This window comes from Chiloscyllium punctatum, chromosome 26 (assembly GCF_047496795.1).
Source record: "Chiloscyllium punctatum isolate Juve2018m chromosome 26, sChiPun1.3, whole genome shotgun sequence".
In the NCBI taxonomy this organism is placed as follows: Eukaryota; Metazoa; Chordata; class Chondrichthyes; order Orectolobiformes; family Hemiscylliidae; genus Chiloscyllium; species Chiloscyllium punctatum.
In genome coordinates, this window is record NC_092764.1 from 57,029,959 (window position 1) to 57,057,465 (window position 27,507).

Genomic DNA, 27,507 nt, shown 5'->3' on the forward strand with positions numbered 1-27,507 from the left:
CAACTACTTACAGGGAAAAATACTGGTTTTATGATGCTAAAGAACTCATTTGGAAAGGGGATGAGTTCTTAGCAGTTACATACAGGGCAAGATTAGCAGTTTTGTATTGCTAAATGCGAAATTGATTATTGACGGAATACATGATCTTTAAAATCATTGAAGCCCTTAAGTGAACAGCAAGGGGTAACTGCAAGATTAGTTTCATGTGATGTGAAGCACTTCGCTGAACAATTGCTGTTAACCACAGAGATCAGTTTCAAGTGCCATTGCTATAGAAATTAACAAATACAGTTACACCCAAACCACAGAAACCACAAGGGTATAAGAATGTGAGTCGTGATCGGACAGGTAGCAGCTGCCTTATAACATCTAAGAAGCTACCGCATCTTTGCAGTTGTTTTGTACAATCCATGTAAATAGGAAAAAGTGAGGACTGCAGATCAGAGACAAAAAGTGTGGCACTGGAAAAGCACAGCCGGTCAGGCAGCATCGAAGGAGCTGGAGAGTCAACATTTCAAGCATAAGAACATTCATGATGAACAGCTTACGCTCAAAACATCAACTCTCCAACTCCTCGGTTGCTGCCTGACCAGCTGAGCCCATCTACGTAACAGCCACACTTCTGCAAAAAAGACTTAAAGAAGACATTGTGTAGCTCCCATGCCTGGTGATTCCTATTATCAGGAAAATGAATACCCAACACCCGTCAGGGCAACCCATCAAGGCTATCCTGACTGACAAGTGAACATTAAATGTGGAAGAAGCATTGCAGAAAATCTCAGTGTTACCAAAGGTTGAGGCCTTCCTCATAAGAATAGAAGAGCATTGTAAAACAACTTATGATGTGGAAATGCCTCCTGATGAAGGAGCAGCACTCCAAAAGCTAGTACTTTCAAATAAACCTATTGGACTATAACCTGGTGCTGTGTGATTTTTAACTTTAAACAACTTAACCTGTGAATTTTCTTTCTAATGACTTAAGTCAGACCCACTCCTGGCTGGTCCTCCTTTTAAGATAAAACAGGGAGGTCAGAAGTCAAGTCTGGCTACAAGCTATGGCCATCAAACCTGCTCAAAGCTCAGGAAACTTAATCCTATTTGTGGATTCATCTTTGAATTTTGGAGCTATGGAAAATGAATATATCCTAAATTCAAACACTGAGATCTGCCAGGAGAAGTCACTTGAGATATTGAAATTAGTGGTAACTTGAACGTTATTGCATTGAATTTGTATGGACATTCCCCAGGGTTTCAGGAGGTATGACTAGTTGAACTTATGGAGAAAAAGCAAATGTTCAGAAGAAATAACTGCTGCAACATATGCACCTGGAAAAACTTAGCACTGCACAGGATTCTTGCCAATCACAACAGGGATGCCCCACTGCTAACTATCTAAGCAAGTCACTGTACTGCCCTGACATCTGTTCTAAATTGCTTGACAGGCATAAAAAGTATATGCATCACAAGCTAAGTGATTTCCAAACATTCATGCACATACTTGAAATTTGTATGGTCCCAGCTGATGATAATACTGAACAAGTGGGGTACCAGAGGGAAACCTGGTTTGATAGATCATACATTTCAATTTTTTCCCAAGAATGTCCTTTATAGATACTCAATCCCAGTGAAGTCCGAGTCCTATTTTAACTTTCATTATTCTTTCTACTGTTGATCCCCCAGATACTACTTTCTACTTCTGACAGCCTAGATTCCTTTTCAGTTTTGACAATTTTCAAACATCCACACAAATTCTCATAGCTGGGATCTGACTTTTCCAGTAATAAAATCAACAGGGAGTGTAACAATACATCCAATAATTCTGAAGTAATTATTACTTATAAGCACCATAATTCCTGGCATTATTTTAGGAAATTCCATTACAAATGCCTAAGACTGTTATTGAAGTTTAATGCTCTAACCACACAACTTTAACATAAGTTTACATAAAAAGCAAAGACCATTTACAGTGGATAATTTGTAATATGTGAATGAAAATGAATACCATAATGAAAGTGGATTTATGACTCTTATATATTGTGTTTACTGTAAATATATTTTATTACTGTAAATGTAAAATAGAATCAGCGATAAGAAAGAATTCTGTTCAAAAATGAAAATATGTTTTAAGGATGCCTTTTTACCATCTTTATCTTTGGGAAATTGCAGTGATAAAAGTATATGATATGTAATGACTTGGAATTTGGATTTTTGAGTAGAGGTGAAATACATTTGTGGTTTCAGTTCTGTCAAGATAACTTTTTAAGAGGTCAGAAAGTCATTTGGAACAGTGAACTATATGTTTCGTTTTCAAAAAGCATATGATTGAAGTTAATGCCTCAGTCAAATACCTGTGACATCTGGAAAAATAATGGAATTAATTTGGACATTCTGGATAACTAACTCTCATCATAATCTTTGAGCTTTATTGTGATATATTGAAGATGTAAATTGGTTTATTCCCAAACTATTCGTTATTTCTTTGAATATTTGTGACATAACACTTGAAACTCGATCTGATTGTATTTCTTTGGATAATCCGTATTTTGTAAAACAATTCAATTAGCATTTTCATGACTATTTTTGCCATGCTGTTTCTCTAAGTCACACCTTCAGGAAATCTTGTTCAAACATCTATAATTGTTCAAAGATATTGATTTCCACTCTTGATTTTAGATAGAGTTCATACATAATCTATTAATACCCTACTCAGTGGTCCTTTGAAAGTTAGTGTTGGAATTAAAAGCATTGGTCTAGTTGATGATTGGGTTTTCCCAACTAATGGCAAAATGTAGTTGTATGTTTATGTACTCCTAGCCAATAAAAATGTTTTACTATTTAGCATGTGTTTTCCTAATACCTAAGTGACCTGTCATTGGAATTTTGTGATCCATTTGTAAACTTTTGTTGTGATACTCAGATGGTCTAAACCTTAATAGGCTAATTCATCATCCTCATGGATTCATTCTTGAGGTGGTCTTCATTTTCTCTTTGTCTTTTAAATAACAAAACTCAGGCAATGATTCTGATTCATTTTTGACTAAAGTATTTAGTTTAACTCTCTGAATGCAGGATCAGTTTGTTGCATTTTGTGTTAAAGAAGATGGACTAAACCGATCAGCATATTTCTCTTTTCCCTTGTCCATCACATTTAGTTTTTCAAACGTTTAGTCAGATAACTAAATTTCCAAATCTTTTCCTTTCTCATTGCTGACTCCTCTCGCTGCCTCATTCAATGGGGCAGAGATACGGTCATGACATATTTAGAAAATATTGCAGGATGTTCCTCCCGTGACAGCTGAGTTTCGGTTACTTCTACTGGTTGTTTCACCATCCTCGGTAAAGCCAACATCTATGCACCAATCAGTTCATTTCCCAAAATAAAATCAATATGGATTTGTTACAAATCTCCAAATACCACTTTTCCATTTACTAAATCATTCTAAGTGTGTGTTTCTTTTTAAACTGCTGTAGAAAGATGTGATTTGAAAATTTTACTTTAGCTTTTGCATCGTAGTGCTGGTGCAACAGGAGCGCTTGTAGGTCAGCGAGCATGAGGGCAATGGGTGAGTGGGATTTGGTATGAGTTGGAATGCTAGCAGCAAAGTTTTTTGGATGAGTTGAAGTTAAAGTTCGCAACTCTGATTGGATGCATTCCTGGAGCTTTCATGACATGACTTCAAGATCCCAATGGTGTCCTGACTCCTGCCAAATTCCCACCATTAATAACAGAATGTCTTGGAGCTTTGCTTCCACTGGGAAATAAACAAATTCTTCCTTGCTTGGTTAAATAATTCTTTTCAAATAGCTTTAGACAAAAAAAAACTGCAGATGCTAGAATTCAAGGTAGACAAGCAGGAGGCTGGAAGGACATAGCAAGCCAGGCAGCATCAGGAGGTGGAGAAGTCAACATTTCAGGTGTAACCATTCTTCAGGACTGGGAGTGGATATAAGGGGAGCTGCGGATAAAGGGGGCGGCAGGAACAGGGTGACGATGTGTGGATAGATGAAGGCAGGTAGAGGGTACCACCTGGTTGGTCAGTGGGAGCCAACCAGGTCATATCCTCTACCTGCCTTCATCCATCCCCACTTCACCGCCCTGCCCTTTGCAACCCCCTTTATCTGCAGCTCCCCTTACACCCACCCCCAGTTCGGAAGAAGGGATGCACCCAAAATAGCTTATTTTGACCTCAGTTCACAAAAGGTTAGGAGAAATTGAAAAAAAAATTAATTCCTTGAATGCCCAGTCTGCTTTATTTCCCCACCGCTGGCTCCTCAGAGCTGTGAGCACCACAGAGTGGTAATCTATAATCCTTTCAGTCCCAGATCAAGAGGATGGGAGTTAGGAGGCAGTTTGAACAGACAAGCTTGCAGGGGTGGAGGCTCTCAGTAGTAGGGACACTCTTTCTAGATCCTGTGTTCTCTCTATAAACATCGCTTCTCCTTATAATTGGAGGTAGCACTACTGATTGATTGCATCTTAAGGACCATCCATGTGGTTTGGAAATCTCCCATTTTCTTTGCCTTGAGGCAAGGCTAGCACACACCCCAACCACACACATACACACAGCAGGCAACTGCGTTTGGGACATTGTTTGTGTCTCATCTTATAATATTTTCCCCCTGCATTATGGCGTCACAATGTGCCACTGATGTAGTAAAAGTGCAGCAAGTTGGCGCCAGTGCGCCTGCCACTGGTGGCTCGAGACTCGCGCGGCGGTCTCCTCTTTCCTCTCCTCTCCATCTCCTCGTGCTCCACTTCTCCCGCTCACCTGCAGAGGGCGTGGCGAGTTCACACACCGCCTCTCCTCCTGCAACCCCCACCCCCCCGCCCCCAACTTCAGCTCCGCCCCTACCTTGTCCCCGCGCCCGTTGCCCGGCAACCGGATACACGACCCGCAGCAGCTTCCACAGCAACTGGGGCCAGGGCCGTGCCGCAGCTCCGCTCCGGGCATGTCTGAGCTGGCAGCTCTGTGATTTGGTCTGAGGTCGATTGTTTTGGAGGTCAAGCTGACGAGGGAAGGTAGTGCTGTGTGACTGCGAGTCAGGGAGAGACATACAAAAGGAAACAGATACTTAGTCGAAGAGGGGAAGGGGTGTAGAGAAAGGAAAATGGCGGCGGTGGAGTTGGAAGCAACTGAAGAATGGATCAGAGACAAGGCCCAACTGAACAACCAAAGATTGGGTAAGAGTTGGAAATCCGGGGGCGCAGGATGATGCCACTGGCTTTCGGGCTAGGGATTCAGGCGCAGCGAGTTGTTATCCGTCCATGGCAACCACTGTTACCCCCAGCCCATTTTTGGTTGGGCACGATCAGTTTCTCTGTGATGGCTTCCCGCACGCGGGGCTAGACTTTCACCCTCTCCGTAGATCCCTGGAACGTTTCCAGTGACGGCTGTTGCTCATTTGGTAAATGTGACATTTAGAAGTAACGCCCAGCAGCAGTTCACCCGCTTAAAGAATGAGACTCCACGTGTAGTTGTTCATTTTCTGGGCGAGCGAGGTTGATTGAAAGCACTTACAACTCACACATTAAAATGATACTGGTGCTTTTAATTATTAATTTCACAATAGAAAGTTGTATCCACAGTGATTTGGTGGTGAGAAAGCCATTCGGTTGTATCTGATAATACATCTGGATTTATATTAAAAAGATTATGGTCAGTGGTATCTTGTAATGCAGTGGTGATGTCCCTATCTCTAAGCAGAAGGGCCTAGGTTCAAGCCTCACCTGCTCCAGAGGTGTATCAAAATATCTCTGAGCAGGTTGGTTAGGAAATATCTGGAAAGTTATGTCTAATGCAAAGTTAATGTGTTCATGAAACTCATGAAGGTTAATGGGCAAGTTGTTTTCACAATGAGTGGAACGAATCACCCATAAAGTTGTGGTGCTGCATGTTGTTAGCCAATCTGTGTATTAATAGTGGTATTCATTATGCATAATGTTAAATTTTACAAAAAGTTCAGCCCATTATCTTTCCCAGTCGAGAGTGTGGTGCTGGAAAAGCACAGTAGGTCAGGCAGCATCCGAGGAGCAGAAGAAACGACATTTCAGGCATACGACCTTCATCAGGAAGCTTTTCAGCCACGTCCTGAAGCAGACTCGCTACAACAGCCACACCTCCTTCCTCAGTGCCTGCTTACGGAACCAAATGATCTCACATGAACTCTGGACTACATTCAGACCAATACAATTTGGACCTGAACAGGATAACCAGAATAATACAGATCTGAAAACGTCAGCAACGATTCTCTTTCCAGATCCTCCGCTCCACACTCGCAGCCATGCGCTGCTACCTACTCTAATGCAGTCAGCTCTGCTTCAGTTCAGGGACACACTCTCCCAGACCTGCAATGGACCTCTGCTGTTCTACATCCTCAGAATTCACACGCTCAACAAATGTTTTACTCCACTATATTGGACATAAAAGAACATAAGTTAAACAAACCTCCATGTACTTACCTCAATACATAGGTTCCTCAACCATTTCCCAGCCTCTGGAACTTCTCAGACATCGTTAGCCATGCAGTTGCTCCTTCCAGAACTGCCAGGGCGAATGATGATGTCACTTCTGCCCCCGAGCGGACCAAAGTCACTACCAACCACAGCACCTCCGTGATTGCCACCCAGACAACCACCTCCATGTTGCCGGGAAGACACCCGCCTTCCCTACCACCCCAGGGTCCACCGCCGCCACCAGATTTGCTGCCTCCAGCACAGTCGCGATACCTACTCTGCATATTACTTCCACACCCGCAGTTGCCGCTGCACCGCCACTTCCTCCCCAAAACATCACTCACTTGGACACGGATGACTCCATTGTCAACATCACTTCGGCCACCAGTGACATCACTCACCGAGAACCAGACCACAATGTTGCTGCCATCATGTGTGACATCATTTCTGCCCCATTTGTGAGTGTCACTCCTGACCCTATAAGCACGCCCACTCAAGTGACTGACTGCCCCACCCCACTCCAACCTCCCACCCAGACCTCCCCCTCACCTGAGGATGAACATTTAGTCCTCAGCAAAGGCCTCACCTTCATCCCTGTATGCTCCCAGAGTAATGAGTTTGATGCACTTTGCGACGTTGAACGTTTCTTCCTCCGGCTCCGGACACACTTTTTCAATCAAGACTCCTGCCCACCCACTGAGGACCCCTCCTCTTGCCTCCACAAACCCCATCCACCTGGACACCCGGTGCTGGCCTGTTACCCGCCCTTGACCTCTTCATTTCTACCGACACCATGACATTGACCGCCTCAACCTGTCCAACCCTCTCAGCCACTCCAACCTCCCACCCTCAGAACATGCAACCTTCCACTCCCTCCGCTCCAACCCCAACCTCACCATCAAACCCGCAGACAAGGGGGGTGCAATAATGGTTTTGGCACACCGACCTCTACACCGCTGAAGCCAGGTGCCAACTCGCAGACACCTCCTTCTACTGCCCCCTTGATCATGACCTCACCTCCCATCACCAAACTATCATCTCCCAGACCATTCACAACCTCATCATTTCTGGGGATCTCCCATTGACAACCTCCAACCTCATTGTCTCTAAGCCCTGCACTGCCCGTTTCTACCCCCTACCAAAGATTCACAAACCTGACTTCCCTGGCTTACCTATTGTCTCAGTCTGCTCCTGTCCCACTGAACTTATCTCTGCATACCTTGACACTGTCCTATCCCCCTTAGTCCAGGAACTCCCTACCTACATTCAGGACACCACCCATGCCCTTCACCTCTTCCAAGATTTTCATTTCCCTATCTCCCAAAGCCTCATCTTCACCATGGATATCCAGTCCCTGTAAGCATCCATCCACCTTGACGAAGGCCTCCAAGCCCTCCATTTCTTCCTTTGGCGCCGTCCCAACCAGTACCCTTCCAGGGACACCTTCATTCGCCTGGCTGAACTGGTTCTCACCCATCACAACTTCTCCTTCCACTTCTTCCACTTCCTCCAAACCAAAGGGTTAGCCATAGGCACCCGCATGGTGCCCAGCTATGCCTGCCTCTTTGTTAGGTATGTGGAACAGTCCATCTTCCACAGTTAGACCAGCACCACCCCTCCCATCTGTTCCTCTGTTACATCGATGACTGTATCGTCACCACCTCGTGCTCCCACAGGAAGGTTGAACAGTTCATCAACATCACCAACACCTTTCACCCCACCCTCAAATTCACCTGGACCATCTTGGACACATCCCTCCCCTTCTTGGACCTCTCCATCTCCATCTCTGTCTCCAGCGACCAACTGACCACACTGACCACAGTTCCTAGTGAAGGGCTTATGCCCAAAACGTCGATTTCCTGCTCCTTGGATGCTGCCTGACCGGCTGTGCGTTCCCAGCACCACACTGTTGACTCTGATCTCCAGCATCTGCAGTTCTCCACTTTCTACCATTATCTTTTCCACACAGGTTGATTTTCTGAGCACATTAGCCATCTCTTTCAGTTCAGACTTTTTCACTAAATAAATTGCAATAATAGTACTTGTACAGGATAGACTGGGTAAACAGGTCATAGCATAACAAAAATAATAATTCAAAAGTAAATTAAAATTCTTGCATTTGAACTTTTTGCTTTTCAGATGAAGTGGAGTTTCTCTCATTGCAGGGAACCTACAGTGACAAAATTGTCTCTCTTGGAGATGCTTTTCTGAACTTCAAGAGACTCAAATCTCTGGATTTGTCAAGAAATTCCATTGTTAGCCTGGGGGTGAGTCTCCTGTTCATTCGTAGTAAGTAGGGATCTCCAATTTCCTATTTTGAATTGTGTATTATTCAGAAATTATATTTGTAAAATCCCTACATAATTATTAATCAATCTCTGCTGTGAATGTGATATAGAATTTGCATAGTTTGAGGATCAATCATTATTTTACTTAGTTGAATGACATATCATGTTAATGTCCAAGATTAGACAAACATTAAGAATAATTAATTCTACTGAAGTAAGCGATAAAAGAAATCCAACTACTGACTTCATAGAGCAGCTAAGAATTTGCAATAAATTTGGTCTGAGCAGCATTCCATGCTTTCTAAGAATAACATGTAAAACTATAATCAGTAGAATTTCATTTGGTTTATGCTGTTGCCCTATTTTTAAAAGTTCTTAGGTTGAGAAAGCTTGAGAAAAAAAACTATTGAGTGGAAATTTCTGATTAGTCAGATTTATTGCAGATATTCTGGAATTGGCCCACATTTTTTTCATAATGTCTTCTGTATGGTTGATGGAGTGAGTTAATTGGAGAGAAAATGAGCAGTGAAGGCGTTATAGAGTCATAGTCATAGAGAGGTACAGCACAGAAACAGACCTTTCGGTCCAACTCGTCCATGCCGAGCAGATATCCCAACCCAATCTAGTCCCCCAACCTGCCAGCATCCAGCCCATATCCCTCCAAACCTTGCTATTCATATACCCATCCAGATGCCTCTTAAATGTTGCAATTATACTAGTCTCCACCACTTCCTCTGGCAACTCATTCCATAGACGTACCACCCTCTGTGTGAAAAAAGTTGCCCCTTAGGTCTCTTTTATATCTTTCCCCTCTCACCCTAAACCTATTCCCTCTAGTTCTGGACTCCCCGACCCCAGGGAAAAGACTTTGTCTATTTATCCTATCTACGCCCCTCATGATTATATAAATCTCTATAAGGTCACCCCTCAGCCTCTGATGGCCCAGAGAAAACAGCCCTAGTCTATTCAACTGTAGCTCAATTCCTCCAACCCTGACAACATCCTTGTAAATCTTTTCTGAATCCTTTCAAGTTTCACAACATCCTTCTGATAGGAAGGAGACCAGAAGAGGAAAGATCACTTCTTAAATAGCATTAAGAAAAGACGATAAGATTGGATTGGCCATTATAAAAGGCATTAGATAGGATATCCAGAAACATTGATAACTAAAAAAAGCTGGAAATTTATAGCAGGTCACATAATCAGTTAAAGTTGCAAGTCAAACCAGCAGTGTGAAAAGTGGCATCATCAGATCAGGTATTTGAAGCACCAGAGAAACTGTCAGAATAGATTCCTTATGCCCGAAGCGTCAATTCTCCTGCTCCTTTGATGCTGCCTGACCTGCTGCGCTTTTCTTGCAACACATTTTTCAGCTCTGATACTCCAGCATCTGCAGTCCTCACTTTCTCCTAAGAGTAAGTGGAGTCAAGTGGACTTGCAGTGAATTTTGATTAATAAAAGTGTGGTTGCAAAAATCAGAGAAGGACCACATGAAAGCATGGAAAAAGTGGAAATTGAAAACATAGTTGACAAAATGTTCCATTCAGACTGAGAGCAGGAGGTAGCACTAATACAGTAATCAGTGCATTGGAAAAGGAGGTGAGGGAAGGAATCCGAATAGAAGTGGGATGATGAGTGTTTGATATGACCTAAAATAAGCCTATTTTGATAACAAGGATTCATATCGATACTTGTAAGAACACCATTTATTTTGAGGTAGTGGATGAAGTTGAAAGAGAAGTTGTTTAATTTGAGAAACTGTTTAGCCAAAGGGAGGACAATGGCAGTGGATGGAGGCTAGTTGAACCTCTGAGGAAGTAGCAGAGTGTCCCCAACTGTCTTGCAGGGTGGTGATGGTGCTGTGGAAGGATTGAATATTTATGGTAAAAAAGAAATGTTTAGCCCCAGGAAACTGGAAGCTAGACATTAAGTCACTGAAAGACATTGGAGGAGTTATGGAGATAGGGGAGAATGGATAAAGAGAAGAAAAATATAGAGTCAATCATAGGATCCCTACAGTGTGGAAGCAGACGATTTGTCCCATTAAGTCCTCACTGACCTTCTGAACAGCATCCCACCCAGATTCAACCCCCTACCTTAACTCTGTAATCCTGCATTTTGCATATCTAATCCACCTCACCTACACATCCTTGGATACTGTGGGCAATTTAGCGTAGCCAATCTACCTAAACTGCACGTCTTTGGACTGATGAGAGAAATCAGTTCTGTGGGCAAAAGCACATTAAAGTGATGGATCTATGAGGGCAATTTGTCACAGAGTGATAAACTTCTACAGCACAGAAAAAGACGTTTGGTACATTGACTGTGTGCTGGTTAAAAACAATTACCTAACAATTCTAATCTCATTTTCCACTTGGCCCATAACCGTGTATGCCTTGGCATCGCAAGTGCACATGAATCCTTCTTAAATGTTATGTGGGTTTCTGAGTACAACACTCAGACAGAGAGTTTTAGATTTCTAGAATACTTTAAGAGAAAAATCTTTCCTTACATCTCCTCTAAACCTCTTAACCCTTGCCTTAAATGTGTCCCAGAAATTGATCCCATCAGCAAGGCGAAAGATACCTTTCTGTCTACCCTATCTATGCCTTTCATAATTTAATGCATCTCAATCGTGTCCCCACTCAATCTCATTGTTGACCCTGGGAAAGAGCTTGAAGGGAGGTTTGTTCGTTTAGAGGAACTGAATTTGTAGTCTGAGCCTATAGAGAGAAGACATGCAGGGGATTACATCAGTCTTGGATATGCTGTCTTGCTGTTCCATGCTTCCAGGCGGAGATAAGAGGAGTTGGAATTCTGAGTCTGGGTAAACCTTAGGTTGGTATGCAATCACGAACAACACCACCCTTGTCAACAGTGTGAAGGTTTCCCTGAGAAAACAGCTTTGGAAGTTCACGAGGAAGTAAATTTGATTGGGGGGATGCAGATAAATTGAGGCAGTTGATGTCTCACTGGTTGTTCTCAATGAAAATATCAAGGGAAGTTAAGAGGGTAGAGGGAGGGGTCCAGCTGGAACAAACTTCTGAGGACTGGAAAAAGTGTGTGCTGTGCAAAGTAAAACCCTTGGTGAAGCAAATCAATGTGGAGATAAAAGCAAGGGAAAGGGAACTTTGTCATGTTAAGCTCAGAATACATTGTGGCACAGTGTAAGGAGTTGAAGCTTGGGGTCTTTCCGAAGGGCTCACTTTTTCGGATCTGAGAGCAGAAGGTCATAGGAGACAGTGAAAATGTTTGCTCTGATCTATTTTTATTTCAGATTTTCTGAATCTGCTGAATTTGACTTTACAGAGATTAAGCAGTTTACCAACTACTGACTTAAATTGGACAACAAATGTTCACCACTGTTTTGGTTATGAACATCTGTTAATGTGATAAGGGAGAGTGGGTAATTGGCTTATTGAACAAATCTGCTGGAAATTTTCAGAAGAGGAAAGTGAAGGAGATGTCACTTCTTGACTTCCTTGTGTATAGAACTAACAATAACGTAGAACCAGCTTCAAGGGGCCATTTGGATTTTGTTTGAAAGGGCTACAAAATATAGGTATTGGTCCAGAATTGAAAGCTAACATTTAGGCACCAGGATCTTGGAACTTAAAGCTGTCATAATATTTTCTCTCTTTATAGAAGGTGGTCGATCAGTATTTTTTAATTTACTTCTATTGCAGTCCATCTCACATGTTAGAATGATTGTATCTGATTATTGTTTGGGGCAAGCTTGTAAGAGTACAGTGTTAGTGTAAGAAGTGTCAGTTATTTTATGAATGATTAGTTTATCTTTACACTTATCTTTTGACTTTTTAGGGTTTGGAGAATTTGCATTTGTTGGAAAAGTTAAATTTGTATTATAATAATGTGCCATCTTCAAAGGAGATTTCCAGCTTGCGTCATTTAACCAATTTAAAAGAACTTGACTTGCGCCTGAATCCAGTTACTAGGAATGAGGAGAACTACAGACTGTACGTAATACACCTACTACCAAATTTGAAGAAGCTGGGTAAGCATAAGTCTCATCCTCATCAGGTTATTTAATACTTAGAACAAATAGACTTAAACTGCAGAAAATAGTTCCTTAGAAGAATACATGATGGAATTCATGATTTGGAGATGCTGGTGTTGGACTGGGGTGTACAAAGTTGAACATCACACAACACCAGGTTATAGTCTAACAGGTTTAATTGGAAGCACACTAGCTTTTGGAGCGACGCTCCTTCATCAGGTGATAGTGGAGGACACAATTCTAAGGCACAGAATTTATAGCAAAAATTTACAGTGTGATGGAACTTCTTTCATGTGTAAATCACAAATTTAAAAAAAGGTTGCTTTTTTAAAAAACGTTGCATTCTCAGGTTAGCTGTAACAATGGGTGTTAGCTAGACAATATGTTGGAGGTGTTAGCCTTCTATGTTCTCTGACTATGCCATGATGTTTAGATTTGATTCTAATCTAAAAAGTGAAGATAACAGAGTTTTACTTGAATTCATGCAGTTTTTGAGCAAAGTACAATGTAACTCTGCAAGTACAAATTCACCCCACAAAATATATGTGTGCATGTGGGCCTTTATCTGTGTGTGTGTGTGTGAGTGTGTGCCCTCCCTATGGGTGCCGAACTTAACTAAAAGCCTCTGCTCAGCCACTTTTCACTGCTGCCTGTCCCAAAGTTCGCCTTGGAGGATGGTCACCTGAAGGTCCGAGATCAAATGTCCTGGACCACTGATGTGTTCCCCAACTGGGAGGGAACACTCCTGTCTGTTGATTGTTGCTTGGTGCCCAATCATCCGTTGTCGTAACCTTTGCCCGTTTTCCCCAGTGTACCATGCCTCAGGGCATCCTTGCCTGCAATGTATAAGATGGACAACGTTGGCTGAGTGACATGAGTACCTGCCACGTACCGACAGGGTACCCTTCGTTGTTCAGTACTTCCCAGGAGCTGAAAAACTACGCCATGTTCTTCATGACCTGCAACATATTATCAATGAGGATGAGCACCTCGCCAAGACTTCCCCACATCTCCACTGCTTGCCTTTAAACAACTGCCAAGCCTCAAACAAACAATTGTTCGTAGCAAGCTGCCCGGCTCTCAGGACAACTCCATACAACCCTATCATGATAGGCGCTGCAAGACGTGTCAGAGTGTGGACATAGATACCACCATTACATGTGGGAACACCTCCCACCTTGTACGTGGCAGGTACTCATGTGACTCAGCCAACGTTGTCTATCTTATACGTTACAGGCAAGGATGCCCTGAGGCATGGTACATTGGGGAAACCAAGCAAAGGCTGCGACAATGGATGAATGGGCACCGCACAACAATCAACAGACAGGAGTGTTCCAGGACATTCAGGTGACCATCCTCCAAGGTGGACTTCGGGACAGGCAGCAGCGAAAAGTGGCTGAGCAGAGGCTGATAGCTAAGTTCGGCACCCATAGGGAGGGCCTCAACCGGCACCTTGGGTTCATGTCACATTACAGGTGACCACTAATGCACTATACACACACACACACACACACTCCTATACACACATACACACATATATAAAGATACACACACAGAGACTCACACACACCCTTACAGACACACATACTCCCACACTCACACAGGCATCCTCTCAGACTTAGACCATGCAACACTCATGCACACACATATACACTCTCTCTCACAGACACTCACAACCCCCCACCCCAGACATGCACACACACTCCTACACTCCCACCTGCACCCCCTCACAGACTTAAGACACTCTACACTCACTACACACACACATACGCTTTCTCACACTCACAACCCCCAACTCAGACAGACAGACACACATACACACAGACAAAGACCCACATGCACACGCATATTTTGTGGGGTGAATTTGTACTTGCAGAGTTACATTGTACTTTGCTCAAAAACTGCATGAATGCATGTAAAACTCCGTTATCTCACTTTTTAGATTAGAATCAATCTAAACATCATGGCATAGACAGAGAACACAGGGAGCTTACACCTTCAACATATTGTCTAGCTAACACCCATTGTTACAGCTAACCTGAGAATGCAATGTTTTTAAAAAAAGGTTTTGTGATTTACACATGAAAGAAGTGAAACTATCATGGTATTCAAACAGTTGAAAGACTCAATAGACAATCAAGGTATTTTTCAACGTATAATTTCAGTTAAATCACACTAAATTTTTGCTATAAATTCTATGCCTTAGAATTGTGTCACTATCACCTGATGAAGGAGTGGTGCTCCGAAAGCTAGTGTGCTTCCAATTAAACCTGTGGGACTATAACCTGGTGTTGTGTGATTTTTAACTTTGATGGAATTCAGTTGGTTATGTACAAAACTGCAGAAATTTCAGCTGGAAATCTCCAACCTGTGCTGCCCTTTGTTATTAGACTGTGTCAAATTATCGAGTATAGTCAGTCATCTGGTTTTGGTGGGAGTTAAATTTGTGGAAAGAGACAAATGTTTGAACAAATGTCGGGAGCACTAAAAAAAAGTTCCTTGGAAGGCATTCCTATCCACAACTGGGACAATTGACTATATGACAGAAAACAGAGGATACAGTGTTGATGGCTAGATACAGGTTGCAGAATGAAATAGTATGAAAGATGAACTTTAACTGAAAGGAATGAGGACAGAAATGCTTTCAACAGTTTTGAGAACCAAAAAGAACTTGGGACTTAGAATAAAAGAATGAATTCCAAAAATGCCCAGAATTTGGTGAATCGATACCTTAGGTATAACTCAAAATACTATAACGCCAGGAAATGTTCTAAGCAATGTAATAGAGTTTTGAAAACTAAACATTAAATGGAAGATTTGGAGGAAGTATATGGTTCAAAGACAGGATTGTATTTATCTCAATAAGTTTCAAGACAGTGATGTGTTTGTGGAAAAATCTTTCAGTTGTGCAGCATTAGACAGTAGATGCATGTCCACATTATATGGAATAGATTACCTAGACTGAGTAATAGGGATTGATCTATAAAATTGCAATTTACACTATCAGGACCCTGTTGTTTCTTTTTACTAAAATAATAACCTCTCCACTAAATTGAAGAAGTGTTATTGCATGAACACTGAAATTTTGATACAAAACAAAGTTCTATTAAAGCTGCGTAGGCAATTTTGCCCATCCAGCCTACAGAACATTAAAATTTTCAGTAAAGGATGCAGGGATAGGAGATGAAGTACACAATAAGCTGATAGAAAAGACAAGTGATAAATGTGAAATTTGAAATACAGAAGGATCCTGTCATGGTCTTTGGTAAGTCTGCCTTTTAGTGAGGGATTTTAATGAGGTAGTAGTTATTGTTTTAAAGGAATGGATTAACAAACCAAAAAAAAATTCATTTTATAAATTTGGCAAACAGATTTAGTTAGTCTAACAATAATACTTAGTAAAGATAAGAATCATTATGGATGACGTAATAGAAAAATGGGTAAGGACTGAATTTGGACCATTGACAAATTTTCTTGCTGATTTCTGGAGGGAATTTGCTAATGATGAATTTATAAATATTTGTGCAAGTTTGGACTTCATCATTATGAAGTCTTTTCTGTATGAGAGGAACATATATTAATAGACAAAATGGTTCTTAACATTTGGCAGATCAGCCAAACTGTAAATTTCAATATGCACCAGCATGGGTTGTGCATGCTAAGAAATCACTGCTGATGCTAGGAGGATATGGTCAATGTTAATTTTTTTTTGCTGGGATGCCTACATTTCCATTATTAATAAGTGATCAGCCCCAGCTTGGAAGTAACTGCAAATAGCTTTACATTTTTGGAGTATTTGAATGCAAGAGGTTCTGAAAATAAAGAGCAATATTTCTCTAGTTCTCTTTAAAGAAAAATTATAAATCCTCTGTACATTCGGTTCCACTATAATGTGTGTTTCTTCAACACAAATTGGCTTTAATGTGATTGAAGAGTTTAGACTGTTATTTGTAGAACGCAAACTTTCCTCACCTATATGGGCTATAACGTGATTCAGGCCCCATTTGTTTAAACAGCGTGGCTATTGCGCAATTTTCTTATAATGCAAGATTGCACGAGAACAGAACTATCGTGTTATACCAGAACTGACTGGATTTATAATTTTGCTTTTAAGAGAAACTCTTTATTTTCAGAAGCTAACAAGATCAGAAGTGTAGTCAAAAGTACCTTAGTGACAGAACTTATTGCTCTTGGCAGTAGATATGGTGCTTTGTCTTTTCCGAAAATATTGAAAGAAATTCTAAAAAGGGGTTCAGCAGCAATGCCCAAAGAGTGTTGTATCTGTCATAAGTCACTACGAAATAGTATACGTTCAACAACATGCGTGAATGAAAAAGACGGAGAATCAATATTGCAATTTTAAAACAAATATTGCAGAACCGAGAAATCTCCGAATTCTAATGGGTGGGTGTCAGCCGCCAGCTATCTGATTGTCTTGCAAAGAAAGGAGGAAGCTCTGAGAAACTTTTTTTTAGAAAAAAAGCTTTTGTAACTTTTATGTACAATTGAATAAAGTGCATACAATGTAACATTTCACCTGTTTTGTCTTTTTGATTTTTTTATTGTACTTTTTTAAATTCTAAAAACTGGTCTGGCATACCCAGTGGAACCAGGGAGTAGGTGATGGTTACAAATTAGTTAATAGATGAGTGGTGAGATCTGAATGTAAAGATATGGGGAACAAGTAATCACTGGCTGGAATTAACCAGCACTTAAACCTCTGCTGTTTATCACAGATGTGAGTCTAATAGACCTAGTTGAGTGAGTTTTGAGAAGATTTGTAGCTCGGGTGGAGGTTCTGGATGTAGGTTTGCTGACTTAGCTGAAAGGTTCATTTTCAGACATTTCGTCACCATACTAGGTAACATCTTCAGTGAGCCTCCAGACAAAGCACTGCTGATGATTCCTGCTTTCTATTTATATGTTTAGGTTTCTTTGGGTAAGTGATGTCATTTCCTGTTATTTTCCTCAAGGGGTGGTAAATTGAGTCCAAGTCAATGTGTATTGATAGAGTTCCGGTTGGAATGCCATGCTTCTAAGAATTCTTGTGCTTGTCTCTGTTTGGCTTGTCTTAGGATGGATGCGTTGTCCCAGTTGAAGTGGTATCCTTCCTTACCTATTAGTAAGGATACTAGTGAGAGAGGGTCATGTCGTTTTGTGGCTAGTTGATGTTCGTGTATCCTGGTGGCTACCTTTCTAGAATCCCTTCTAAAATCAGGGTATGGTAAAATTGATCCCCTTTACTACCCCCAGAAAAAGAACAGGAAATGACATCACCACCAGAAATGACATTACCAACCAAAGAAACCCAAACATATAAATAGAAAGCAGGAATTATCAGCAGTGCTTCGTCCGGAGGCTCACTGAAGATATTACCTAGTATGGTGACGAAACGTCTGAAAATGAACCTTCCAGCTCAGCGAACAAACCTGCATCCTAACCTAGTTGAGGTTTTATGAGATTCGTAGTATGTTGCTTATTGATGATATTTATGTGGTTTTGTGCAATGCATTTAGTAAGGTTTTCTTTTATTTGTTATTTTTACGGGATGTTGGCATTGCTGGCTGGGCCTTAATCGCATGTAGGCCAGACCAAGTAAGAATGTCAGTTTCCTTCTCTAAAGTGAACCAAATAGTTCTAATAGTCACTGTTAGACTCTTAGTTCCAGATTTCTTTTTATTGAATTCAAATTCCACTATCTGCTATACAGAAGATCTAACAAAAATGTAAGTTCTGGACTTGGTGGAAGCCAATTGATATATTCCAATTTTGTGGCTTGTGATTTGGTGTGTTCACAAGGGATTTCTACAGAGGCTTGTGCCTTGGCATATTTATTAGCGAGTTAAATGAAGTAGTAAAACTTTTCAAGTTTATTCATTATCCTAAATGGGTAGTGTAGTTAAAAGCAGAAAGTTGCAAAGAGGCATTGATAGATTTAGTGAATGTGAAAAAAAATTTGCCAGAAGAAATTCAATGTAGGAAATGAGATTATCCACTTTGGTCCTAGGATCAGAATATTTTCTTAAACATGAGAAACTGGAGATTTGCGAAGCAGAGAATTTAGGGTCCATATCACTAAAATCTAGCACACAGGTACAAAAAAAATTGACATCAATAATTCTGTAACTTTATAGATACATAATAGTTGTCTCGTCTCTATGATTTCATGAAAACAACAAATAGAAAGTAGGCCTTTTGCTTAAGGGGACTGGAATGCCAAGGGGCAGAAATGATACTGTATAAAATCCTGGTAGACCCTAAGTAATCCAACAGGCTGAGCGCTCTTCTGGTACAGTGGTTGTGTTCCTATGACTGTGTCATGAGGCCTCTTATTACCTGTCTGAATAGGTTAATTAAACATATCTACCCATCAGAAATCTTTAGCAAATGATGATTTGTTTTAAGTTTAAAGCAACAAAGACATCCCTTATGTGAACCAATTAGCTCAACTAGATATGTTAGAGAGGACAGTGGTGTCAGTGTTAGAAATGCAAGTCCCTTTAAAGGTAAAACAGAACAGCCTCAGAATTGAGGGGGGCCAAATATTTTAAAATATTTACATTTACAGATTCTGCATGTTTTTCAACAGGATCTTAGAATTTTAGAATCTTAGCTTTTTTTTAAATTTCTAAACTGCAACTAAAAGGATTAACCAGTTTCATGTTTAGGCAGTGCTGTGTAACATTGTAGTTCTTGGTAAAGAGGAGAGGGCAGGGTGATTGGTTATAGGAATTTAATAAGTATATTGTTCTTTTGAAGATGTAGCAAGTGAAGTGGATATTGAATATCCTGTAGAAGACCTAGATTTCCAGAAGGTATTGGGTAAGGTGCTGTATAGAAAGTTACTACATAAGGTAATATTGCACGGGGTTAGGATAGTGTATTAGATTGGCTAGCCAACAGAAAGCTGACAGTTGGGTAAATGGGTCTTCTGCGGATTGGCAAGATGTAACTAGTGGGGTGCTACACGGTTCAGTCCTCAGGGCCCTGACTATTTACAATCAGTAATAATGACTTGGAGCAAGGGTAGAATATACTTTAGCCAGATTTGCTGATGACACTAAAATAGGTTAGACTGTAAGTTACAATGCAGAAATAAAAAATTTACAAGTGAACATGGATAAGTCAGGTGAATGGGTGAATAATATTGCTTGTTAGATGTTTTTCTTTTGGTTTCAGCCCACTATAAAAATACCAGTGTAAATTAATCTCACAAAGTAACTTGTTTTTCTGTTTATTCTAATTAACCTACAAAATTTGGCTGATAAATACATTGGTAGTTTTCAGTGTTTCAGCTGAATATTTACAGATACATGATCACTAATATCACCTAGGCAGATACCAAAGCATCCTGCATGATTGACTGAGGTAAGGACATTTATTTTGTTGTGGTTCTGTTCGCCGAGCTGGGAATTTGTGTTGCAGACGTTTCGTCCCCTGTCTAGGTGACATCCTCAGTGCTTAAAAACCTCTTGTGAAATGTCTGCAACACAAATTCCCAGCTCGACGAACAGAACCACAACAATGAACACCTGAGCTACAAATCTTCTCACAATTTATTTTGTTGATTGCCAATTCCGCATGGCTCTGGTTACCTTGCACCACTAAATGTATCCAAGATTACTTAAACCTTGGACTCATCATCAAGGACTCTTTCTGTTCTGCTTTAGTTTTTGGAATGTATTTATTAGGAAATATTTCAGATACTATTTGTTATCAACAGATGACAGACCTGTGCGGGACAGTGAACGCAAAGCTGCCCAAAATCACTTTGTTTCAAGGGAGCACAAAGAGGAAGCAGACCTAGATAGAGAAGAAGAGAGGTAGGAAAAACTACTCTGTATATATGTGCATTTCAGTTATCTAAGAATATATCTGGATGGATAAGATTTTATAGTTGCCGTTTTGTACTTTGCAAAGGAAGGAAATTTGATCTGAATGATCTGGGGATCATTTAACATGACAATAGCTATATGACTTCAGGAGATATAGAGCATGTATTTAACTAAAATATTATCTTTTTTCCAATAGTTCTAATATTCAAATATATTTTAGGAATATATTGTCCATTATTCAAATAACTGAAATATTCAGTTGGTGAAACCCAATTTTAAATGATTCTACTAAGTAAAATGCCATGACAATATTTTTATTAAATATAATTACAGATTTTTCTTTAAAATGAGTCGAAAATAGAGATAGAAAAGTGCCCAGAACTAGAGAGCTTCTAGTCCAATGATTGTGATAAATTTTGTAATTATGGAGAGTCAAGCTAATTACTTGCTATACTATTTGTAGTCTTTGGCAAATCAGTTTAATACAAAAACCTTGACATCTTGGCCACCTTTTGTGCAATTGAGTCAAATAATAGCGTATGTGAATGAACTTGCTTAACAACCTGCCATGTTAATATTACTCTCCATATTTTGTTCGCTCATTTGGCTACATGGCTGGTTTGTGATGCAGAAGACACTAACAGCGAGGGTTCAATTCCAGTTCAGCTTAGGTCACCATGGAAATTCCACCTTTTCGACCTGTTCCCCTCGCTGAGGCATGGTAACCCTCAGATTAAACCAATCAGCCCTATCTAATGAGAGAGCAGTCTTATGTTCCTCTAGGACTATGGTGATTTGACGTTTACCTACTTGAGCATCCATATTCATTCTATTTTGAGTCTGAAGAGTAACACTGAGAACAGGGATTTTAAATCTATAGATGTAATAAACTGCCTTTAAGGCTATATTTTTATTTTAAACTTGTTATGGGAAGATAATATCCAATGGGAGCATGTGGAGGTTAATGAAAGGTGCAGTTTTATTCCACATATATGTGTCTTCACACGAGAAAGAAGCAGCACAATGTTTTCAGGCTTTGATCCTTCACCAAAAAGGTTCTGATGAGAGAGCTGTCCTGAATTGCAAGTCTTTCATTTTCAAATGCTGTACATTATTTCAGAGATTTGCTATTTAAGTCTTTAAAACCTTTTTATGTCATTAGGCTATTATTGAGCCCAGGCAAAAGTGAGGACTGCAGATGCTGGAAACCAGAGTTTAGATTAGAGTGGTGCTGGAAAAGCACAGCAGGTCAGGCAGCATCCGAGGAGCAGGAAAATCGACGTTTCGAGCAATAGCCCTTCATCAGGAACCTATTATTGAGCCCACTTACATTGAAGTGACTTGGGTGCTTGCACAGTGCAGAGCTGAAGATATATTATACCTAGAACCAATACATGACTAATTCATTTTTGCCTTTTTGTCTGTTCCACTGCTAATTTCAGGAGCTATGTAAAGAAGAACTTTGCATATGAAAAAGATGAGCAAACTTCTATACATTCATCAGTTAACCACAAGTGGGATGGTGCGTCAGATCTTAAAACTGGTAAGAAGGTGTAGCTTACATACTGGACTTGATGTGCTGAACATTTCATAGAATCATAGAGATATACAGCACGGAAACAGACCCTTCGTCCATGCCGACCAGATATCCCAACCCAATCTATTCCCACCTACATCACCCAGCCCTTATCCCTCCAAATCCTTCCTATTTATATACCCATCCAGATGCTTTTTAAATGCTGAAATTGTTCTAGCCTCCACCACTTATGGCAGCACATTCCATACACGTACCACCCTCTGCATGAAAAAGTTACCCCTTAGGTCTCTTTCATATCTTTCCCATCTCATCCAAAGCCTATGCGCTCTAGTTCTGGACTCCCCAACCCCAGGGAAGAGGTATTGTCTCTTTTTCCTGTCCATGCTCCTCATGATTTTGTAAACCTCTATGAGGTCACCCCTCAGCCTCCGAAGCTCCAGGGAAAGCAGCTCCAGCCTAATCAAACCTCTCCGTATAGCTCAAATCCTCCAACCCTGGCAACACGCTTGTAAATCTTTGCTGAACCCTTCCAAGTTTCACAACATCTTTCCAGTAGGAAGGAGACTGGAACTGCACGCAATATTCCAAAAGTGGCCTAACCAATGTCCTGTACAGCTGCAACACGACCTCTCAACTCCTGTACTCAATACCCTGACCAATAAAGAAAAGCATACCAAACGCCTACTTCACTATCTTATCTGTGACTCCACTTTCAAGGAGCTATGAACCTGCACTCCATAGTCTCTTTGTTCAGCAACACTCCCTAAGACCTTACCATTAATTGTCTAAGTCCTGCTAAGATTTGCTTTCCCAAAACGCAGCACCATCTGCCACTCCTCAGCCCATTGGCCTACCTGATCAATATCCCGTTGTAATCTGAGGTAACCTTCTTCGCTGTCTACTACATTTCCAGTTTTGGTGTCATCTGCAAACTTACTGACTATACCTCTTTTGCTTACATCCAAATCATTTGTATAAATGATGAAACATAGTGGACCCAACACCGATCCTTGTGGCACTTCACTGGTCACAGGCCTCCAGTCTGAAAAACAGCCCTGCACCACCACCCTTTGTCTTATACTTTCAAGTCAATTCTATATCCAAATGGCTAGGTCTCCCTGTATTCCATGAGATCTAACCTTGCTAATCAGTGTCCCATGGGGAACCTTGTCGAATGCCTTACTGAAGTCCATATAGATCTTGTTTACCATTCTGCCCTCATCAATCCTCTTTGTTACTTCTTCAAAAAACTAAATCATGTTTGTGAGACATGATTTCCCACACACAAAACCATGTTGACTATCCATAATCAGTCCTTGCCTTTCCAAGTAAGTACATCCTGTCCCTCAGGATTCCCTCCAACAACTTGCCCACCACTGACGTCAGGCTCACTGGTGTGTAGTTCCCTGGCTTGTCCTTACCGCCTTTCTTAAACAGTGGCACCACGTTAGCCAACCTCCAGTCTTCCAGCACCTTACCTGTGACTATTGATGATACAAATATCTCAGCAAGAGGCCCAGCAATGACTTCCCTAGCTTCCCACAGAGTTTTAGAGTACACCTGATCAGGTCCTGGGGATTTCTCCACTTTTGTACGTTTCAAGACATCCAGCACTTCCTCCTCTGTAATATGGACATTTTTCAAGATGTCACCATCTATTTACCTACATTCTATATCTTCCATGTCCTTTTCCACAGTAAATACTGATACAAAATACTCATTTAGTATCTCTGTCATCTCCTGTGGCTCCACACAAAGGCCGCCTTGCTGATCTTTGAGGGTCCCTATCCTCGCCCTAGTTGTAGTTTTGTACTTAAAGTATTTAACCATCAACACCACCTTTGGTCTATTCTCACAAGTCAGTATTTAGATTCACATCTACATTTTTAGAATGCCTAGAGTTACACCCTCACTGAGATATTATTTAATTCATTCAACAATAGCCATTGCCTGAGCATGATGTGGCATATTTTTTAACTGTAAATTTTTAATTTCTTGTTGAAAATTGTTGCTTAGTTAAGCTTCCTCGTCTGCTGTCTGCCTACATATTGCATTTGTTGGAGAGAGGATTGATTAGACAGTGTATCACCATATAATAGACATCAAATGAAATAATACTTTGCAATGGTAGGGCAAGTTGTTTATACTCCAGCCTCTCTCTAGCCTGTATGCCAGTTCGTGAAGAAAAAGACTGATTAACCAAATTGTCCTGTACCTTAGCCAGTGATCAAGAAGGATCTGCAAATAGCTTCTAGAAAAAGTCAATTCAGTGGGAGAGGCATACTGTAGGTTGATACGCATTTAAAGGTATTCAAAAATTGTATTAAACAACCTGATAGTACTTGGGTTCCTCCTTGAGGTTGTGATATTGTTTTGCAGTTGGTAGACCACTAAATAAATATGTTGGCACTGGGACAAGAAACAAGAATTTTTGAGGTTTCTTTTGCTTTTAGAATATGCATCCATGTATATAATTTTATATTTCTTTGAGACTTGATTTGTACTGAAGATTTGTTGTCTCTAAAACCTTTCTCAAGGAATTTGGCCTATGAATAAAGGAGGGGATGTCATTTGAGGTTCTACAGGATTTGATGAAGTCACTTCTATAGTACTGTGGTACAGTTCTGCTTGCTCTGCTATAGGTAGGATATTATTAAATTGGAGAGAGTTCAGAAAAGAATTGCCAGGATGTTGCAAGGAATGGAAGGTTTGATTTATAAAGATAGGCTGGGATGTTTTTTACTGGAGTGTAGGAGGTTGAGGGGTGAACTTATAGAGGTTTATAGAACCATGAGCAGAATGGAAAAGGTGAATAAGGTTTTTTTTCTGTAGGATGGGGGAGTTCAAAACTAGTGGGCATATTTTTAAGGTGAGAGGAGAAAGATTTAAAAAGCGCAAAAGGGGCAACTTCTATACACAGAGAGTAGTTTGCATGTGGAATGACCTGCCAGAGGAACTGATGAAGGGCTCTTGCCCGAAACGTCGATTCTCCTGCTCCTCAGATGCTGCCTGACCTGCTGTGCTCTTCCAACACCACACTCTCAACTCTGATCTCCAGCATCTGCAATCCTCACTTTCTCCTAGAGGAACTGGTAGATGCCAGTACAGTTACAACATTTAGAATACATTTGGATAAGTACATGAATAGAAAAGGTTTGGAGGGATATTGGCCAAAGTCGTACTTGTTTGGTTTGGGAACATGGTTAGCATGGACTAGTTGGACCAAAGAGTCTGTTCCATGCTGTATGACTCTGACTCTACTTGGATAATATCTACATGTCCTTTGCTTGGGGAGCATTAGTCCAAATTAAAGACAGACTGAATAAAAAGCATATTGGAAATTTCTGTTGCTAAATTCTTACTGGTGCACCAATGTATGAGCACCCAACCTTGAGAATCAGCATTATAATTATTTACCTTTTTCAAGGGAGGTGAACTTTGATGGTGAGGCAAATATTTGTTCCTCTTCCACAATTGAGCTTGAACTGGAAGGTTTGCAAGGCCATTTCAGATGGCAGATAAGAGTTGATCATTTTGCTTTGCGTCTTGAGTCACATATAGGCCTGTAGAGTGTGTTGGCAGATTTAAAGGACAGTCGTGAACCAGATGGATTTTTACAATAATGATGGTTGTTATGGTCACATTACAAAAATATCCAAAACTCAAAAGTCCAAATCAAAATTGACGTATATGAAGAACAGAATTTTTGGGCTTTTTTGTGAATGGCATGCCATTTTAAATTTAAATTTGTTTGCGGCACCTCCAATTTGGGGCATTCTATCTGTCGCTTAACTGGAGAGGTAGCCTGCTGTTACATCTGAGCTGGAATGTTGCCTGTTGTCTGTCCAGTTTCAAATGTATTTATACTGTCATTAATTGGATTGTGAGTTCTCCTTTGGCTGTTAATTAGTCAGTTCAGAAAGAAAATTACTTTCCTTCACAGTGTGGACCCTGACCTTTATTTGAACCTAAAACCTAATGGTGGTTCTTGAAATCCTGCCTTGGATTTGGTGGAGTGGTGTTTAACCCTTTGAGAAGTGTGGGTTCATGAAATGTTAGATTATAATCTGAAAAATAAAATACTGTGCTGACTTCAAATTTCTTGAAGGCGGGTTGAGAGGGTGTGGACAACTGACCTGCTCCTGAGAAGCAGTTCAGTAGATTAAATATTTTAATAAAGTTGTGTGTCTGAAGTTTTATCATTTTTACTTGCATTGCATGCGGGGAGATGATCATTACCCTGTACTTGTTTGGCACGAATGTTACTAACCACTCATGAGCCCAATCCAGGTCTTGCTGCAAATGGACACGAACAGCTGCAGTTTCTGAAGAGTCACAGATGGTGCTGATTATTATGCAAATGTCAGCAAACTTTCTCATTTCTGACCTTAAGATTTAAGAAAGATAATTGATGAAGCAACTGAAGATGTTGGGGCAGGATACACTTGTGAGGAATGAATGCGCTGATATCTTGGGACTGACATGAGTCGTTTCCCAACAACCAAAATCATCATCCTTTGTGCAAAGCATGACTCCAACAAATTCAGAGTTTTCTCTTTGATTCTCATGGACTTCAATTTTCCCAGGGCTTCCAGATGATTCTGGTAATCCAAGATGGAGGATGGAAAAAAAAATGAGGTTGTCAGATCTTTTTTTGAGGTATTTTAGGTGTTAGAGATGATTTCTTCAAATTTCAGGAGCAGGAATTACTGTTTTACAAGCTGTTGCATTGTTTTGGAACATTGAGGGAAAAAACTCAAAACAATGACACTTTAAATAGGAGGATGAGAACAAAGGGAAGACCACATGGTCAGTGAGAGAGAGAAAGAAACTCACCCTGCTGTCTGACAGTGCAGTCAATCTGTACAGCTAGAGCTTTTGCTGTTTAAGTTCAAGTCATAGAGTCATAGAGATGTACGGCATAGAAACAGACCCTTCGGTCCAACCCGTCCATGCTGACCAGCTATCCCCAACTCAATCTAATCCCACCTGCCTACACTCGGCCCATATCCCTCCAAATACTTCCTATTCATATACCCATCCAAATGCCTTTTAAATGTTGCAATTGTACCAGCCTCCACCACTTCCTCTGACAGCTCATTCCATACACGTACCACCCTCTGTGTGAAAACGTAGCCCCTTAGGTCTCTTTTATAAATTTCCCCTCTCACCCTAAACCTATGCCCTCTAGTTCTGGACTCCCCGACCTCAGGGAAAAGACTTTGTCTATTTACCCTATCCATGCTCCTCATAATTTTGTAAACCTCTATAAGGTTACCCCTCAGCCTCTTTGACACTCCAAGCAAAACAGCCCCAGCCTGTTCAGCCCCTCCCTGTAGCTCAAATCCTCCAACCCTGGCAACATCCTTGTAAAT

At 40.8% G+C, this 27,507-nt stretch overlaps 1 protein-coding gene across 3 annotated transcripts in view; it reads left to right on the forward strand.

Annotated features, from left to right (window-relative positions):
* The first annotated feature begins 4,899 nt into the window (after nucleotides 1-4,899).
* Nucleotides 4,900-27,507, forward strand: part of LOC140453084 (leucine-rich repeat-containing protein 36-like) — a 96,370-nt gene continuing 73,762 nt past the window's right edge. For 2 of the 3 annotated variants that reach the window (XM_072547475.1, XM_072547477.1), the window contains exons 1-5: nucleotides 4,900-5,182; nucleotides 8,594-8,721; nucleotides 12,565-12,757; nucleotides 20,484-20,583; nucleotides 22,038-22,138. In XM_072547475.1, the coding sequence (XP_072403576.1) occupies nucleotides 5,110-5,182; nucleotides 8,594-8,721; nucleotides 12,565-12,757; nucleotides 20,484-20,583; nucleotides 22,038-22,138 (595 nt within the window). In that variant the 5' untranslated portion in view covers nucleotides 4,900-5,109. Of the gene's footprint in view, nucleotides 5,183-8,593; nucleotides 8,744-12,564; nucleotides 12,758-20,483; nucleotides 20,584-22,037; nucleotides 22,139-27,507 lie in introns of all 3 variants that reach the window. The other variant, XM_072547476.1, reaches the window with a different exon arrangement.